This window comes from Fukomys damarensis, unplaced genomic scaffold (assembly GCF_012274545.1).
Source record: "Fukomys damarensis isolate Sample0158 unplaced genomic scaffold, DMR_v1.0_HiC HiC_scaffold_10, whole genome shotgun sequence".
NCBI lineage: Eukaryota > Metazoa > Chordata > Mammalia > Rodentia > Bathyergidae > Fukomys > Fukomys damarensis.
Genome location: NW_022900922.1, coordinates 36076328 through 36095517, shown reverse-complemented (window position 1 = coordinate 36095517; position 19190 = coordinate 36076328). Strand labels below are relative to the sequence as shown.

General features: G+C 46.3%; 1 protein-coding gene across 1 annotated transcript; it reads right to left on the bottom strand.

The window, feature by feature from the left end:
• Positions 1–1156: 1156 nt before the first annotated feature.
• On the bottom strand, positions 1157–10199 carry LOC104861574 (tubulin beta-2A chain; the record flags this gene model as incomplete). The annotated part of the gene is given in 6 exon segments (XM_010623059.2): positions 1157–1325; positions 1327–1608; positions 2031–2163; positions 2790–2900; positions 3190–3298; positions 10071–10199. Coding segments are annotated over 6 exon segments (933 nt in total), but the record flags the coding sequence as incomplete, so codon positions are not given.
• Positions 10200–19190: the final 8991 nt, after the last annotated feature.

Here is a 19190-nt window from a genome sequence, read left to right as displayed (position 1 = left end):
CTGGTGGTTGAAGACCCCATCCATTTGGAGCAGTCATCTGGGGTCCCACTCCTGATGAAGGAAGGGATAAGCACTGGCCCAGGCTGGTCAGCATGTGAGGCCTCATTCAGAGGACCCATCTGTCCAATAGACATTACAAGGTGCTTGTGCCGATTTGTGCTCTGAGTTTGCGATAACTTGTTAAACAGCAACAGGACACTAGCCAAATTCCTCTCAGGAGCCACAGGAATTGATTCCAGGACCCACAATTTTCCAGGGACCCAAATTTTCAGATGTTCAGATCCCAAGTAACACAGCATTTGCATAAAATATACACATCCTTTTATCTACTTTAAACATCACTTCCAGACTGCTTAAAGTACCTGATACAATGTAGATGCTTATAAATAGTTGTTACTGGATTATTTAGAAAATAACAAGGAAAACAGTCTGTATGTGTGCTCAATACAGAAGACTTTTATTCCCCAAATGTTTTTTATTTGAGGCTGGTTGAATCCATGCTACCCACGGATATGGAGAGTGGCTGCATTCGGTGTCTTCTTTGGTGACTGTCTTACTTCAGGCCCCTTAGAAGTAGACCCTGATGAAGGATTGAACTGAAGGTGGTGAGGATGCTATGAACCCTGGGAAGTCACAAAGGATTGTGGGGAGTGGAGCATGGAGAGAGCAGGGAACCCACCACAGCATCAAAGAGCAGTTTGCTGCTGTAGCCAGGGAGGGCTCCACCCAGGGGACCTGTAAGAGGCAGGGAAGGACAACCCAGAGCAGTCACACTGCGAGGCAGGGAAGCATGTCCTTGAAGAGTGAGAGCCCCAGGCCCATGGTGAGCCTGACAGTGTCTGCTGCACCACAGTGTTAGAAAAGTGCTTTCCGTCCACAGATATGAGGCTTTTAGCCTTAGGTCCTGGCGTGGCCCCTCTTTGATTGTGCCCTAGGTTGAGCATGCTGGCCTGGTGTCCCCCTCACTACCTAAACATTTCCAGTCCCTCTCAGGGCCCTGATGACACAGGGTTTGGAGTCCCTTCCAATTCAGAGGCACTGGATTCAGAGTGAGGGAAGAGGCCAAAGATGTTCTCTTTAATCATTCTTGCTCAGAGGCTTTCATGATGCTGGTCTGGCCACACCAGTGATGGGAAAGCTCCCTCACGCTGGTGACTCAGAGGAAGCTGTCCTCGTTCCTGGGGCAGCTGCTGAGAAGCATCTTGCCCTCTGCAGTGCTGCTGTTACTATGGGTCCTGGGGCAGGAACGGACCTGCCAGGTGAGCTCAGGCACGGTGAGGGGACGGTACTGCTGGTTGCCCCGGCTGGTGAGAGGCGCGAAGCCCAGCCAACACCAGGTGATTGAGGTAACCGTAGGTGGGCGAGGTCAGCTTCAGGGTGCGGAAGCAGATGTCATACAGGGCCTCCTTGTCGGTGGAGTAGGTCTCGTCCGTGTTCTCCACCAGCTGGTGCACGGACAGCGTGGCGTTGTAGGGCTCCACCACGGTGTCGGACGCCTTGGGCGAGAACATGACGCTAAAGGTGTTCATGATGCGGTAGGGGTACTCCTGGCGGATCTTGCTGATGAGCAGGGTGCCCATGCCCCAGCCCATGCCGCCCCCCCAGCGAGTAGGTGTGGCGGCCCAGCCAGCACATCAGGAACATGCCTGAGTTGGGGAGTGAAGATTGAGAAAGGAAAGAACACTGAAGCCTGAGTGGAGACCAAGAGAAGTCTGATTTATTTTACAGAAACAGCTCCTTTTAAAGGCTCACATCAACAAGAAGCTTTTAAGGGCACACAACAACAGAAAACACCAAGCAATCATTTTTATCTTTATGCAAAGATGGGATTTCCTGACTCTTACAGATAACATCAGATCTTCAGCTAACGAGTTCCTGTTATGGCAGGGTTAAAGAACAAGACAAGCTTAACAAACAGTGTCCTTGAAAAGTAACAAATGTTGCATAGATTGTGTCGATGCCTTAATTGTACAGGAAGAAGTTATTTTGCAAATGTCAAACTTCAGTGTGCCATGACTGGGCCCCCACAGTGGGTCAGCTGGAAGCCCTGGAGACAGTCACAGCTCTTTGACTCCCTCCACACCACATCCAGGACCGAGTCCACCAGCTTGGCGCCCTCTGTGTAGTGGCCTTTGGCCCACTTGTTCCCCACACCGCTCTGGCCTGCAGGGGAAAGGGAATTTCTCACTGTATCATGTGGACTGTGGGTGCGTTGGCCTAGCCTTAGATGACCTTTTAGGTAGTCTTGTAGGTATGCTTTTGAGACCTAAGAAAATTTTGTGGTTTATCAATGAGCCCAAGACCCTGAGGGAGACTACCAAGTAAGAAGGCAAATTGAAGAAGAAGCTGTGTCTAACAAACCCAGCTGCTTCTAAAATGAGGAACAGAGCATTGTGTGGATGCTCTGATTAGGTCCGATTAAGCAGATCAGAGAGGTCTGGCGCCATCGGAGGACAGGCTCTGTGGCAGAAGCTGTGCTCTTGGCCTCTGGCACCTTCAAGTGTTCACCTGCGCCCTCTGCTCCTTTGAAGTCCCCTGTACCTGTGAAGCCTGTGTAAGGCGTGTCCTGCTCTTTATTCTTCCTGTGGTGGGGCCACCACAGCCTCTGCAGGCTGACACCCATCTCTGAGCTGTGCAGACCAGGGACAGGGCCCGAGGATGCGAGGGTGTGGTCAGCAGGGGCCTCCCTGGACACAGTCTCAGCCTGGCCCTGAACGCTGAGAACCCTGCCATGCAGGGCTTCTAGGAAGGCCAGTCACCTGGCCAGCGCCATGGCCGAGACCACATACCGAACACAAAGTTGTCTGGCCTGAAGATCTGGCCGAAGGGTCCCGACCTGACCGAGTCCATCGTGCCGGGTTCCAGGTCCACCAGGATGGCCCGAGGAACGTATTTGTTACCTATGGGAACAAGAGCTGCCTTAGACCTGTGCTTGACTGAACATGCTGGGCAGGACCCTGTTCTATGTGGCTGTCATGGCCAAACCCAGGACAGAAATTGCAGCGGCTGAGACAAGGGGAGGAAAGTGCAGAGACTGAGCAAGACTCCTCTCCGCCCAGGGGCAGGAGTCTGGAGAAACAATCGTGTGTGTTTTTCTTGCAGTTGGCCTGTTCAGTGACTATGCAAGAAGCTTGTCTTTGCCATTTCCCGTGCCACGGGAAGGACAGCAAGGTGACATCAAATACTCACCAGCAGCCTCGTTGTAGTACACGTTGATTCTCTCCAGCTGCAAGTCGCTGTCGCCATGGTAACTGCCAGTGGGGTCGATGCCGAGCTCATCACTGATGACTTCCCAGAACTGCAGGGGGAAAGAGTCCCATGCTAGCCTGGCACCCTCCCTCAGAGGAAGCACGGCCTGGAGGAGCAGCAGAAGAGGCAGCGGCAGCAGCGGCGGCAGTCAGACAGGAAGAGTCCTGTCCAAGGAGCAGAGCCGTGGCCCCTGACTGCAGCAGCTGCTATGGAGGGGCTGGGCATCCGCGGAGGTCCTGCCATATCAGGCCACAGCCTGAAGGGCTGGGAGGGGCTCTGGGGGAGGGGGCGGCACAGCAGAGCCCCTTCCAGGACGCAGGAGTGCAGGCGCTGTCACTGCACACCTGGCTAAATGTTGCTGCATCCAGACATTGATGGCTCCTGACACAGACCCCAGGCAGCCCACACCCAGGCTGATTTCTATCCTGGATGTCCATATTGGCCTCCAGCCACTGACCCTGGAAGAAGCAGGGCCGTGCCTCTGCAGCAGTGCAAGAAGGGAGCCATCCTAAGTGTGTAAATGCCATCGTGAATGTGCAATAGGAAAGGGAGTAGAGAGAAGTCTTTGTCCATGAGTCCACCCCAAGCATTCACCCTGTCTTCTGCGTCTCCCTACAGAAGCCTGCAATTATAGACTCACCTGTCATCTGCTGCCTCAGAGATGAAAACAAAATTACCACATCTAATTTCCTCATCTAATCTGTGCCTGTGTTAGACTTTTTTCTAAGACCCTGCAGTCAGCAAATTCAGACTTAGATGAGGAAAACATAACCAAGAGCGCTGCTGCAGTCAGGACATGCTCTGTTCTCTGCACTCTGCAAGCCACCATGTCAAACAGGTAAGGATTTTCTTCACCAGGAATAGATGAGTGGACACAGGAGTTTGAAGAAGGGGAGGCAGACAGGTGAGGCTGAGCTTGAGGCAAAGCAGGTCACTTCCAGACACACTGTTCTCTTCAGTCCCAGATCCTGAGGCCATGCTGTGAAGGGGCACAGTGCACACCGGCATGCTTGGGGTGACCAACAGTTTATGCTTTTATGGTAAAAGTCACCGCACAGCCAGGCATGGTACATGCGCTAATCTCAGCACCCTGGTAGGCTAAGGCAAGAGAATCACAAGCTTGAGCCCATACTGGGCAGTTTCAGAATTTAGCAAGACTCTCTCCCAGAAAAGGAAGTGGTGGTGTACGACGCCTATAATCTCAGCCCTTGGGTGGCTGAGGCAGGAGGATCGCCAAAAGTTCAAAGCCAGACTGGACTACACTAAGACCATATCTCAACGCTACCCCCACCAAGTTAAAAAAAAATCGAAAAAGGGATGGGGCTGGGATATAGCACAATGTGAAGACCTTGGGTAAAAAAAAAAAAAAAAAAGAAAGAAAGAAAAGAGTCCAGTATGATAGGGGCTTTGGCTCACATGGCATCATTTCTTGTCTGTGGACTAAAGATATTCACCAACCTCTAGAGGGCTGCTATACAAAGTCAGCTGCATGGGTGGTGTGGTGAAGCCCAGGACCAACTCTGGACAGCAAGGATTCAGGGAGAGTCCCTGGGAGTAATACGGTGTGTTTTCAGACATGATTACTGTGGTGGAGAGGTGTTTACACTGTCCAGGACTACACTTGAACTAGACCTGGGTTTGAACCCCTCTTGGACTCTTCCTCCTGGGGTTGATTTCAACCTGTGTCCACTCCCTGCAGTGAACCTTAACCTTGAGCCAGTTCTGTGAATTTTTCTGGCAAAGTATTGAACATGGTATCAGAAGTGAGGGCAGTGTTCTGTGTGGACCATATCTGTTGACCTAGCTCACACAGAAGACGAAATGAGTACTTCCACACCGGACACTGAAGCCCCGCCCCCAGAGGTCTCATACTCATCTTCAGAATGCTGGCATCCACGCCTAAGACACAGGACATTGGTCTGTCCTTTTGGGAATAAGATTAGCTCAAGAGGAGACACTCAACGACAGTGACTGACTAGTTAAGTTTCGTTGTTAACAAAGCAAAACAAAAACCACCCACCATTTGGTGAGCACAGCTTTTCAGTTTGGCTGAGGGTTTTCTGTCCTCAGCCGGTTTATGTGGGGCTTGATGTTCTAGGCTTACCTCACCGTCATGTGTGGCAGTCAGCTTGAAGAGCACAGGACAGCAGCCCTGGTCTGTTGTCCACCTACTTAATGATGCACTTACTGTTCTCCAGCTATAGGCAAAGGCAAACCCAACTTACACATGCTTTTTCTACCTTTGCCTGTACATTTCCTAATGTTCCATCTGCTAAGAGATAAGACGAGCTTGATCTACATTTTGGAGAGTTACAAACTGATTGTAAGTGTCGATCATGTCTACAAAGTTCATTCACTGGAACAAATAGACTAGTATTTGACCAAAAGCTGAGCACCATAACCTCCTCAGGTTGACACACAGACTAGTCAGGACAGAGTGGGTACTCATTCTGTTTGTACACTAGCACTGATGGTCCCCAGAAAATAATCACATGGGTCACCCATAACTCAGTAACTCCTCCATGGTCTGGATGCTTTGCCCAGGGGTTCAGATTCCAGTTAACTTCTTCGCCTCTTTCTTAACAATGATCTGGCAGCCAAAAATTACTAGACACCCAAAGAAACAAAGGTAAAGACCCAAAGAAGTAAGGGGGGGAGATGTAGGAAGAAGAAAATATCTTTTTAAAAAAACCCATTTCTGGTTCAGTCTATGAAATAAAAATAAAATAATAGGAAAAATAAAATTCAAGAATTAAGAAAAAAAAAAAGGTCTTGGGAACTGTAAAATGGAAGAGCCCAAGTGAAAAGGTGGAGGAGCACTGGAAGGTTAGTCAAGCCAATCTCCTAGAAAGTACAGTGAGAAGGGAAGGGGACGATGAACAGCAGAGGAGCTGCTGTAGGAACCGGTAGAAGATGAGATGGGCAGATTGGAACTGGGCAGAGAAGAAATTAAGGGGAAAATCACCAGAACCTAGGAATCATCGAAATATATGTCAAGACAGATGACTGAAGAACATGCATTTTCAGATATTTTCTGCAATGGAATCTATTACCTCCTTATCTGAATGCATGATGTAGTTACTTTGAAATTAATTTGCTCAAGTCAGTTCCTTGGACTCAGAGAGATTTATACAGGAAGTATGGTGGAGACGAGAGGAAAGAGGATGGGGGAAAGCCAAGAGCTGGATTTTTCAGTCCCCTTAACGATCTCAGCTGACCCAAAGGGGTGCTCTGGAGTTCACGTGGCCCTCCAGAGATGCCCCAGGTTGTGGCAAGGGTACGCAGCCTTGTGCCCACCATGCCACGGACGACTCTTCCATGCAGGCTGTTCTGAGGAGCAGGCCGGGACTGTGGGTAAGGGTAAGGCCTCTCTCCAGCTGCAGGCAACTCTGAGAGGGGAGCACCCTGAAAGCTGTCAGTGGCCCTAACTGCCAGCAGCCAGCAAGGTGAGAAGCTGGGAGTGGTCTCGGTTGCCCGGCCCTGCCTGTGATGGACTATGGAGTCCCGGGTGCTGCCGCTGCTCACATGCATCTGCCTGGAGGTGTCCCCCTGTTGTCTTCGTTCTCCGTCCCTCCCACGTCCCTCTCTCATTGGGTCTGACCTTAAGGAGAGGAGAAGAGAGCACTTTTTATGAAGACCTTTACCTGTACTGCACCCAGACTTATCTGAAGAGAATCTAAAGTAGTATTTTTAATGCCCAGAAGTTATGAATTAGAGTATTTGCATCTTCAATGGCTTTTCCATTTACAAAAAATTGATCATCTAGCACCACATCAAGACCTTCCCTTACATTTTAAATTTCATCCCAGTTATAAAATTGAACTGACTTCTCCCAAACCATTTCTGTATCATGTCTGTACCCTGTTTATCCAGCGGCGCCTGTCAAGTGCAGCATGTTGGTGAGGTAGACAGGAAAGAAGGAAGGAAATCTACCCTGTGTGCCTCCTGGGTTCTGCAACCAGCTATGGTACTACACACACATACACACACACACACACACACACACGCACGTCTCCTCACTGTGAGGGAACCGGCTCAGGTGGGGTTGAGAAAATGCTTCCTGCCCCACCCCCAACATCACACAATGCCAGCAAAAACCCAGCCAGTGCATCTCCAGCACATTTCTAGAGTTCACATCCAAGCTGTTTCCTAGGCAACCAGTACCCAGCCTCCAGGACTGTCTGCATGGAGAGGGAGGAAGGGGGGAAGCAGCCCAAGGTCTACTCGCCCCCTCATTTCCTGCTTTCACAGTGCTTAGCCCTTTGTCGGGGTGTTAATGTGGCGAAAACAGAGAGCTCTAAAGCCTGTCCGTGGGATTCTGTTTCAAATGAGATGTTTCCAGTCTCTGAAGGACCAGATTCATTGAGAACCTTGCCTGTCAGAGCACTAAGCATGTTTCTATTTTTATTCACTCCCCTGCCTTTTTCTTTTCTCTCAGGCTTTTTGTTCTGGCAGCAAGGAATGAGTCCTTATTCACAGGGCAGGGGCCTCTGAGAAATGTCAGCATCTCTGCCCGTGGGAAAGGGCTCTGCAGGGTCCTCGCCAGTCCCAGGACCTGTGTGTGACCAGGAAAGGGACCTGGCTGGTATATCTGTGTGTCACATGCCTTGTCCATTCTTTGCTGGTTGTGTTCCACCCTGTGGGGGCCACTGGCATGTAAAGAGTTTGCTTTCCTGGACCCGCTGTGAGACTGGCTTAGACTTAGAGGAGGTAAGGATGAGTCCCAACAGTCCACTCCCCCACAGCCTTGATGGTTTGATCTTCATCCATCCAAAGCCATTCCTTAACCCTTTACTCGGAAGCTGAAACACACGGTGCTCTTACAAGCAGCTCCCTTCTGACAGAAATAGTAATGAAATTCAAGCTCATTGGCATTGCTAAAAGTCATCTTTCTTGGTAACACGATGCACAAGGAACACATTAGAAATGTCTGTGCCTGTCCTATCACATCTTCATTTGTCATTTGTCATTTCCAGTACCAAAGGTCGGCTGCAGTGTGGCCATTTGAGGTCAGAAGCTCCGCCTCACTGGGGGTCGCGGAGCCCAGGGGCGGCTCACAGTGGGTGCCATTGTGGAGGGGTGGGTGCCATTAGCGGCTGAGCATCTGACTGCTGGGCAAAAGTGCCTGGCACAGTGTCCAGACTTGAAGGGCACCGGGTCAGCTGTGTGTCCTGGAAAGGGTAGGGATGGGGCAGGGACAGGGCTTGGTGCCCAGGCAGCAGGGCAGCACCATCACGTACTCTCAGGGCACCAGGGCTGGCAGCTGGATGACACCAGTCCTACTAAATGCCAGAGATACGCTTCTTGGGGATGGTGGCTGCACTGCCCTTACAAAGGACTGTGTCTGTCCATACAAGGTGTGTGCTGGAGCTCTTAGGGGCCAAGGGCTGCGATTCTATAATCTGCTTTCAGGGAATTCCGAAAAAATATGTAGTGGCCGTATGCACACACATGCACACGCGTGTGTGCATACAAGGCAAAAAGTAACTGGAAGTTAGAGAAATGATATGCAAGGCTAACTGCTATTCTTTCAACTTGAAGTTTTAGTTAAATTTTTTTAGTTAAATTTTCAAAAATGGTTAGTGATTGGTTCAGGGCCTAAAATGTAAAACAGATTTCCTGTTAACTGGCTTAGAGTTCAAAATTAAAGTGAATGGTATAGTTGGTGACAGACAGTTTTGCCAGCTTCTTTGTCGTAAACATCATGTAGTCCAGACAGGATAGAATATGGTGAAAATGCTACCCTGCAATCCACCAGTTAAAGATGAATTCCATAAAACAGACTGGTGAGTTCTATTCATATCCTGTGTTGTGAATTTTTAGTACACACACACAGGTTATAAAATTGCTTTAAAACGTTCCTAAAATTGGCCTTAGTTTCTATCTCTGGAGCTCCTGTTCCTTTTGGTAGAAATAATAGCTGCAACATAGTCTGTGCAGGTTCTTCTTGGTCCATTGGGGACCCAGAGTCACCTTCTCCTTCAGTGACTTCTCACACTTTCAATGCTTAATTGTTTTTCTCATTCAAAAGAACGCTTTTCTCCGATGACCCCTCTTATGGCCGGAAGAGGAAGCATGTGCTATCTAGCGATTACTCTGCAAAAGTGGAGGACACAGCTTCTAGATCTTTGCATGGTTCTGCTTGTAAAGCCAAAGCACACGTCCGGCCACTTGTGCACAATTAGCATTAAATAATAGATATCATGTGTTTTTGCTACCTCTGCAATTATAACATGGATGTGTGGCCCAAATGGGTAAATACATGGAAAATTTGTGATGATATTGAACTCCCCTCCTGGACTCTGTAACCCTAAGGGCAGATGCAATGCCTGGTTTATCTTTGTAGCTCTACTATCTAGCACTATAAATGTTTGTGGAGTAAATGAATAACTGATAAAAGTAGAAAAATAGAAGGGTGATGATACTTGAATTCTGCAGCAACCAAATCATTCGTTGTACAATATGGTGTTTGTAGACTAAATTTATCAGATTGATGTCAAATGCTGGGGAAATAGTAGGCTATATAGAACTATAAGTGTATAAAATATATAACATACGGTGATATAAGCAAGGTGTAGGTGGTGATGTACATAAATGAAACTAAACAGTTCATGTCAGTGGTAGAATTTGGGATAGCATTTTTAAAATAAAAATAATTTAAATCTGGGTATTATCCCTGTGGGCAAGCAAACTGAGGCTCTTTTTACAAATAAAGGGAAGAGCACATAGGGAGAATTACTTAGTTCTCTTCATGTGGAGTCCAGACCTAAGGAAGTGCGTGTTTATTCTTCTAGATGGATGGGGGGGTGAGAAATGCTTACCTTAAGGAGATTGGGAGCCCCCTCCTCGGAGCCTAGTGCTTTGCTTTGTGACGCCGAGGCAGCCAGGTGCACAAATGCAAGCAGAGTGCCCCTCGCACAAGGAGCGTGCACGTGAGAGAAGCACCGGGATCAGCCGGAATCACAGGAGTGTCTCCAGTGGTCTGCCTAGTGCCTCGGAAGCCGTGCACTTGCACATCTCACAGGCGGGAGTGGAAACGCCCACCTGCAGACCTGAGAGGCTCCTCAACTGGGAACGTTCCTGCCCTAAACTTGGTTGCATTCATTGCACTGTGAGAGATTTCAAATTCATCCTCCCTCAGTGACTTAGCAACATCACTCCTCCTCACTGATAATTAAGAAGTACAAATTAAATGCAAGGGGATATCATTTTTCATCAAGTTGGCAGTGTTTTTAAATTGCTGTTCGTTGCTGGGGAAGGTGAAGTTTTAGTACACACACTTAGGTTATAAAATTGCTTTAAAACGTTCCTAAAATTAGCCTTAGTTTCTATCTCAGGAGCTCCTGTTCCTTTTGGTAGAAATAATAGCTGCAACATAGTCCCTGCAGGATCATCTTGGTCCATCCGGGGACCCACAGTCACCTTCTCCCGCTGTGACAGTCCTAGGAGGCAGATGCCCTGGCGGCTGGAGAGAGCAGCGGCCTGCGGGCCTCTGTCTGTGCCGGGGCCCGAGGAGCGTCCGCCATAACGTTCCTGCCAACCCGAGATTCACTGTTGCTGCCCTTGAGCGTGGGATTCCTGGTTTCCCAGCTTCTGTGTCTAGGGTCTTGTGCTAGCGGCCCTGGAGGCTCCTGGGCCTTTGGCCTCCGACTGAAGGCTGTACGGATGGTTTTCTTGGTTCCGAGGCTTCCGCTTCTTGGACTGAACCATTTGTGCCATCTTTCCTGGAGCTTCAGTTTACGGAGGGCCTGTTGTGGAGCTTTTTACTCTCTGATTGCGTGAGTTGTTTTCCTAATCCGTGTACCGTAGGTGCGTGGCTGTGTTGGTTCTGTTTCCCTGGAGCACCCTGAATAATACGTATCTTATTTTTTTCTGCACTACCATTGGCACAGAAACTGTTGGGGATCTGTGGTTGGGAATGCCACTCCCCAGGACCTAAGACAGAGACAGAATTCGGACCCAGAGTTTGTCAGCCAGGATGCTTGTGGCTACAAGTAACAAAAGTCCCACCTCCAAGTGCTTTAATAATAAGGAACTTATTACCTCACAGAACACAAACACAAGCACTGTGGTCATCAAAGTGTGGCCTGGTGACCCCCAGGGAAGCCTAGAAACCTTTCCAAAGGATCTGTACAAACAGAATTATGTTCCAAGTGCAAGGCTGACTTTAGTAGAGAGAGCAAAGGTCAGTATTTATGGACAAAGTAAAGGCTCATAACGCGAAAGTTTTCATGCCATATCAGCAGACTGGGGCCACTGTATGGCCCACAGAGTGGAAAATGGTCAGTCACTATGTGGTTCTTTGCTGAAAATATTTTCTATCGCTGCCACAGAGCATACAATATTTTTGAAGATAATTTCAGATTTCATACTGTAAATAAAGTCTAAGAAGCTATCACTTGTTACATTTTAAGGGTAGTATCAAACAAGAGATCTAGGATCATCTGAATAACAATCAAAACACTCCTTTTTCTGCTTCATAACTGAGGTCACTTTTTTTTTATAGAAGTCAACTCAAACAACAGACTGAATGCAAGAGCAAATAGGAGGACCCAACTGTGTTGTGTTAAGCCAGACATTAAAGCAATTTCTGAAAATGTAAGGTACAATTACTATATCATTGGGTAATTTTTTTCACAAAGATATATTTATGGCATTGTAGAATGGGTTTATTTTAGTAAATTAAAACATTTAAAATTCTCTTGTTTGCCATTAATTGTATGATAAGTGTGGATAGATACAATCTACTTCCTGGGATCATCAAGAATTTTAAAGGGTAAGGGTTTGAGACCACACAGTTTGCAAACATGGCCCACAGCTGAGCAGGGACTGGGAACGTGGCCGAGTGGAAGAGCACGAGGCCAGCGAGCCCAAGGGCCTGGGTTTCACCCCAGTATCACAAAAAATAAAATAAAATAAAATAAAACCTAGAGCCGGGCAGTTGTTTGGGGTTGGATGCTCACAACCCAGCTGTTCCCTGTCCTATACTGTCTCAGCACCTGGGGTGTTCTTTTAGGAAGTTCCCCTTATGGGGCCAGATGGCTGCTGCAGGAATAGTTCCTGGACATCACAGGGCTTCAGAGACAGAAAAGACACTACTTTTGCCCAAAAACTGAAAAAAAAATATAACATTTTTAATTTATATATCGTTATTACATATGTGTATGAGGTACAGTGTGATGCTTTTATATATGTGTAAATTGTATAATGATGAAATCAGGGTTATTGGCATCTATCACCTTAAACATGTATCATTTCTTTGTGGTGAGAACATTCAAATCCCCTCTTCTAGTTATTATGTGTGACACATATCACACCATATGATGCATATGGGTATTGTTGTCGCGAGCCGCTTGCCAGCAAGAAAGCACGCAACACTCAGGATCCTTCTGAAGCTTCTTTATTATCTTACTCCTGCTAACTATATTAACTCGACAGAAACAAGAAGTTACAAGATCACAAATAAAGCACATTCCGATCAATATCAGGGGAACAAACCTCAGGGAGCAGCCATAAAGGCAATGTTGACATCCCAGAACAAACATCTTGTTCAAGGATGACTTACACAAGGAACTTCTGTAAATAAACCACAATCCCAACACAGCTCAGCAAACAGGACACTGAAATTCCTCACAAGCTCTTTTGCTGACAATGACTTGGCACTGTCTGCAGACCAAAGCACTCCACATATTGTATCTGCTATAGTTATTGTATATGCACCTGTTATGGTTTATACCTAGGCATCCCTCGAAAGCCTTTATTATGTGCTCATAGGCGGGATTTCTGGAAGATGGTTGGACAATGGGGGCTTCTAGCAGATTGCTGTTTGGGGTGTGTGGCCTGGGCATGGCTCTGCTTCCTGGGTGACATGAGTTGGATGGCTTTTCCTCTCCCATGGGCATCTGCCCTGCTGCCCTGCCTTGGAGCCACAGAACACAAACCCAAGACCTCTGTGAACTGTGAGCCAAGATAATACTTTTCCTTCTTTCATGTGCGAGCATCAGGTCCTATGCCCTAGCGATGTGGAGAGTAACTAAGGCAGCACTTTATCATTGGTGCCTGGTCACTTTGGTGCACAGTGGAGGACCGGAACCCGTTCTCCTGCTTGGTCTCTGTTCCTTGAGCAATCTCTCTCCAGCCCTGTCCCTACCCTCTTCAGCTCCTAGTGAACAAGCTCTATTCTCAACTTCCATGAGCAACTTTTTGATTCCACACATGAGTAAGTTCAGGAGATATTTGTCTTTCAACAGAGCAGTCCACTCATCCCAGGGCTACTTCACAATTCCCCCAGGGGATGCCTGACACTGAGGGGAGCACCAGTCCTCAAAGATTGTGCTGTTTGCTGGACACATGTACCTAATATAGTCTAATTTATAAATTAGGCACAGTAAGAGATTAATCATAACAGCTAATAAAAGTAGAACAAATGACAATATACTGTAATAAAATCTACGTCATACTTGTGAATTATTTATTTCTGGAATTTTTCATTTAATGTTTTTAGCCCATGGTTGACTTCAGATAAGTAAAACCATGGAAAGGGGTGAGGAGTACAATGGCACTAGAATAAAAGCTGCTATGGGATCAGTCTGACAGTATTGAATCCAAGGGAGAGTTATGCTGATCTACAGGTAAATTCACTGCCTATAAGAATGAAGACTGATGCTCATTTAAAAAAGACAACGAGCCAGGCGTGGTGGCCCATGCCTGTAATCCCAGCACTCAGGAGGCTGGAGCAGGAGGATCGCTGTGAGTTCAAGACCAGCCTGGGCTACATAGTGAGTTCTGGGTCAGTCTCAACTACATAGTAAGACCCTGACTCAAAAAACCAAATGAAATAAAATAAATAAAAAGATGACAAAATTCAGAAGTTGAACATTCAAAATGTCAGCCCCAAGGTACCAGAAATGCAATGAAATAGGGAACTCTGACCCATCACGAGGGAAACAACCGAGTTAACAGAAAGACATCCAGAAACACAGAGGGAAAAATAAATTTAAAAAATCACTCATATAAATATAATAAAGGATTTAAACTAAAACATGATCATAATGAAGAGATAAGTGGTAGCTGTAAAAATAATAGATATTATAGTATATGAATTATATCTCAATGAAAAACAAACAGGAAACTCAGCTGAAGACAATATCTGAAAGAAAAAATTTATTGGATGGTCCTCACAAAGGATTAGATCATGAGGGGAAAAAAGAAGGAAAAAGAGTAATTTGAAGATGTGGCAATAGAAAATATTAAATTGAAGCACAGAAAACAAGATGCTTGAATAAATGAAAATATCCTCCCTTCTCGGGACAATATGGAGCATATAAATAATTAGAACTCTGGGAGGAAAGAAGAGGAAGAGTGGTGGAAAACTTTTGAAAAAATAAGAGCCCCATTTTTTCCTGTTAGATGAAAAATATCTATATATCCATTGAAACTCCAGCCCAGCCAGATAAACAAATAAAACCGCAGTAGTACATAATAGAAACATATTATAGTAATTTAAATTTTAGCCAGAGAAATTAAGCAAGAAAAATAAATTAAAAAGGAGTGTAAACAGAATGGGAAAGTCACCCCACTTGCACGTGATATGAACCTTCGTATTGAAAGGCCTAAAAACTCCACAAGCAGATCCTGAGATTGGATAAACAAATTCAGCAAAGTGGCAGGATGCAAAATCAACACACAAAAATCAATAGCTTTCCTTTTTACCAATACCGAACCTACTGAGAAAGAAACCAGGTAAACAATCCCTTTCACAAAAACTTCAAAGAAAAAACAAACTATGCAGCAATCAACCTAACCAAGGTGAAAGGCCACTGTAGTCACAGTGACAGAGCACCAAAGAAAGAAATTCAAAATTGCCACGACCACTCCAGTGGAATCTGCGTGACAATGCCGACCACCTGGCAGAAACCAGATCTGAGGTATCGTCCCCTCGGGGTCAAGCCTCCTGGAGGTCCTTGGCATGCACCGCATTAAAAGTCAGCCAAAGAACGAATCGTTGGTTTCTTCGCCTGCAGCTTGGGGACAATGGGTTCTGTTACAATTTTGATTTATTTTCTATTGATCTCTGTGTGTTTGTGTTTTTTGAAAATGCCTAGTGATTTTCAAGAAGGAGAAGGATTAGACGTACCCAAAGATATGGAGGATAAGAATGTCACTGTTTGGACACAGCCTTCTCAGTCAAATAATAACTGAACAGAAGGTGCATTTGAGGGGAATATTTCTTTTAAGGAAATAGTTCTCAGGAAAATAGCATGTAATGTTACAGACGTTACTGATTCTTCATCAGAATTACCATATATTGTCAAACATCTGAGAAACAATGAATCATTGAGGAAAAAATGGCCACTGGCATATTATCAGCTAAGATGGAAAGAAAGCTTAAACTCCTGCTAACTTTTCACAATGTATTCTATAATGATGTATTTGGCAGGCGCCAAGTCAGCAAGCGGAAATAGATGCCTAGAGAGATCAGCTCATTGCCCCTGACTTGCTATAAGGAAATAGAAATCTGTATAAAAGAAGCTCTTTGAAAAATAAATTTTGCAGCAGCATTTGCCAACTTCACCTCAGTGTTGAGTGCTTTTGTCTGACTGTCATCGCCGAAAATGCTCCCACCTTTCAGAGAACCTGTATCTCCTCGTGAAATCCCGTGTTTGCTGCCCTACGGTCGGTAGCACAAAATGACCTTAGAAATTGGGAAGACCTCTGTGTTAGCTACCGTCACTGGGATGAGCCGCCTGACACCTAGAACTTGAAGAGAGGATTTTTCCCCAGAGGCTTCAGCCCAAGGTTGGCTGCTCTAAGGCAAGATCATCATGGTGGAAGAGTATGGTGGAGCAAAGCTGCACCCCCCATGGTGGCCAGGAAGCAGGGCACCGGGAGAGCACTACCAGGAGGTGCCTCCTCCAATGGCTGCCCCCAGTGACCCAGTGCCACCTGGATCCCACCTGGATCCCACAGCAGACTTTGGGAGATGAGGAAGGGAATCAAAGGGAGAGGGTAGTGGGGATGAAAATGATTAAAATATATCATATGTATATGCTGGCATGGCAAAGAAAAGCTCATTATTCTATACTACTAAGACAAATAAAAACAATCAAATCGATGGGTTCTGGTAACAAAGAAGCAAGAGAAAAGGCATAAAGAGAAGAAGAGCAATGCTGCTGATTTCTTAAGGCAGTGTGAACAAGGAGATGACGAGTGACATCTGAAAGTGCTGAAATAAAGCTTACCTAGGGTTCTTTTTCTTTACTTATCTTTTTTGGCTTTTTGAGACAGGGTCTCACTATGTAGTTGAGACTGACCTGGAACTCACTCTGTAGCCCACGCTGGTCTCGAACTCACAGCGATCCTCCTGCCTCAGCCTCCCAAGTGCTGGGATTACAGGTGTGCACCACGCCCGGCTGACCTAGGATTCTAAAGGAGTAACACAGTCTTCAGAAATGAAGGTGAAATGGTGAAATGGTCTGCGCTACAAGGAGATGTTAAAGAAAATTCTTTGGACTAAAGGAAAATGAGAGCAGAACAAAACTCAGATCTATATGAAAGAATGAAGAACACTGGAAATGGGATCTCTATGGGTAAATTTAAAAGCAAGAATGGGGAGGGATGGGGAGCAAAACATCTGCACCCACAGGTACCCCTACAATTGGGATCCAGACCCAGTCTCAGAGTAAAGACCTCAGCACCTCCAGAGATGAGTGAGTGGCCAGCAGGATTACCAGCTTCGTCAGAGTTGAGACTGGCCAGCCCTCCAGACTCCAGCTAACTTCCACAGCATGATGCCCTGTCCTCTCCACAGCCTGCCTAGTAGCAGCTTGGCCCTGACCTTGGTTCTTTTTCTGACCAATTTGGAGTCTACAAACCTTCTCCTTCCCTGTCCCATAATTTAGACGCTAGCCTAAAGGCTGTTCCTTGCTCACACAAACAGGAAGAAGGGAAGGACTGGCCAGTTTTCCCACACTGCCAGCAAGTAAGCCGTATGGAAATTGTGACATCGAGACCAGGTCCTCTGTCAGGCTGTACTTCTGTCGCGTTGCATAATGTGTGCTATGTGCACTGTGAGCTGATACTGCTGGGTTTCACTTTTACCTTAACATGGCCACCCTAGGCGTCTCCAGAAAATGTGTTACATGAATGAAGTGAATGAAGTGAGAGCTGGGATGTTCTAGCCCAGTGTTGCCACCCACAGTGATTCACAGATGACCTAGAAAGTTGATCAAACCAGTTAGTCTCTCTGATTCCGGTTTCTAGCCCTCATCTCTCCATCCCATCACAGCCAGATAGTCCTTGGCAAGACATTACTGTATGTTATGGACTGAATGTTGTTTCTCTACAAAATTAGTATCTGGGAATCCCAGCCTCCAAGGTGATGGCTTAGCAGGTGTGGACTTGGAAGGTGATTAAGTCATATGGGCAGAGCTCTCCTGAGTGTTTAGAGGGCTCCCCAACCACCTTCTGTTGAGTGAGGATGCAAGGACAGCAGTCATCAACCTGGAAGAGGGTCCTCACCAGAACTAACCATGATGGCACCCTGATCTTGGAGGTCCTTTCTTTGTAAGGCACCAGTCATCTGTGGTACTTCCTTCTTCAAAATGGACTGAGCCATTTCATATAGGCTGAGTATCCTTATCCAAAATGTTTGGGACCAGAAGTGCTTTTGGACCTCAGATTTTTAAAAAAAAACATTTGGGTGTACATTAATTAATGTGGAGTCCTGGGGATGGAATCCGAACTCAAACACAAAATTCATTTATGTTTCATATCCCATTATAGACTGAAGGTAGTTTCATAGAATCCTTTACAATAATTTGGTGCATGACACAAAGTTTCATGGTGTGGAATTTTCCACTCATGGCACCATGTGGATACTTTAAAAGTTTCAGATTTTGGAGAAGTTCAGATTTTAGATTTTTTTTGATTAGGGAGTTTTGATGACCATGTCCCCACCCTGTTCAAAGTCACAACTGTGTTCTGAGTTATCCTTGCTTTACCCTAACAGCGGCTGCCCAGGTATTTGCAGTGAAGGCCCAGGGCTGGGGAACAAGGACAGGAGCTGAGGGTCAGAAGAGACGCTGGGCCAGCAGGAAAGACGAAAAGCAATGGCTCACTGTTGCCTGTGTAACTTAAGAATAATTCTCATTTCAAGCAATTGAAATGAAAAAGCAACACATTTCCAAGATATCAGAAATAGATTGCCTAGTCTCCATTTCCCCTCTCCTTTCCAACACCCTAACATACCTAGTCCTTCTTCATCGCAGCCTGAGAGAGTTTCATAGAAAAACGTTTTTATTGGAAAGCTGATGACTTCAAACTTTCATTGTATTACATTTTGGCTGGTTCTATTTAAAGACATAGAAAAGTATCTTTGTTTTTGTTGTTTGCGTGTGGTTATTTAATAGGGGGATGTGAATTTAAGAGAACCAGAGAATCAAACATTTCCTAAAACCTTTCTCTCATAAAAAGAAACTGGACCTTCAGCAATTTAGTGACATAGAAGTGAAATGTAACAGCAACTGCCATATTAGGAAGGATTCGTCATTCCAAGCCCTGAGCAACACTAAGTTTTAGAAGCTGCGAAGTTTGGAATTTACTTTTTAACTCATTATACCCAAAGTTTTGAGGCGTCCAGGGTGGGAGCAGACCACCCCTGGCACACACTGTGTGTCAGGGTAACGTGGCTCCGGTAGACATGGGTGATCCGTGTCTGTCCTCTGGTATTCTCCTCACCGGTCCTGCCAGGACTTTAATGGGTTCTCTCTACAGCTGGGCTGTGACCTGCTCCATACACCGACGACGGCACACTCGCCCTGGAACACTGCTTGTCCCTCAGCAGCCTTTAGCCCCGCCCTTCGCGAGCTGCCCTTAAGCCCGAGCTAGTGATTTGGAAGGAGGTCAAGCGCGCTGGCAGGAGTTCCTGGCAGGAGTTCTTA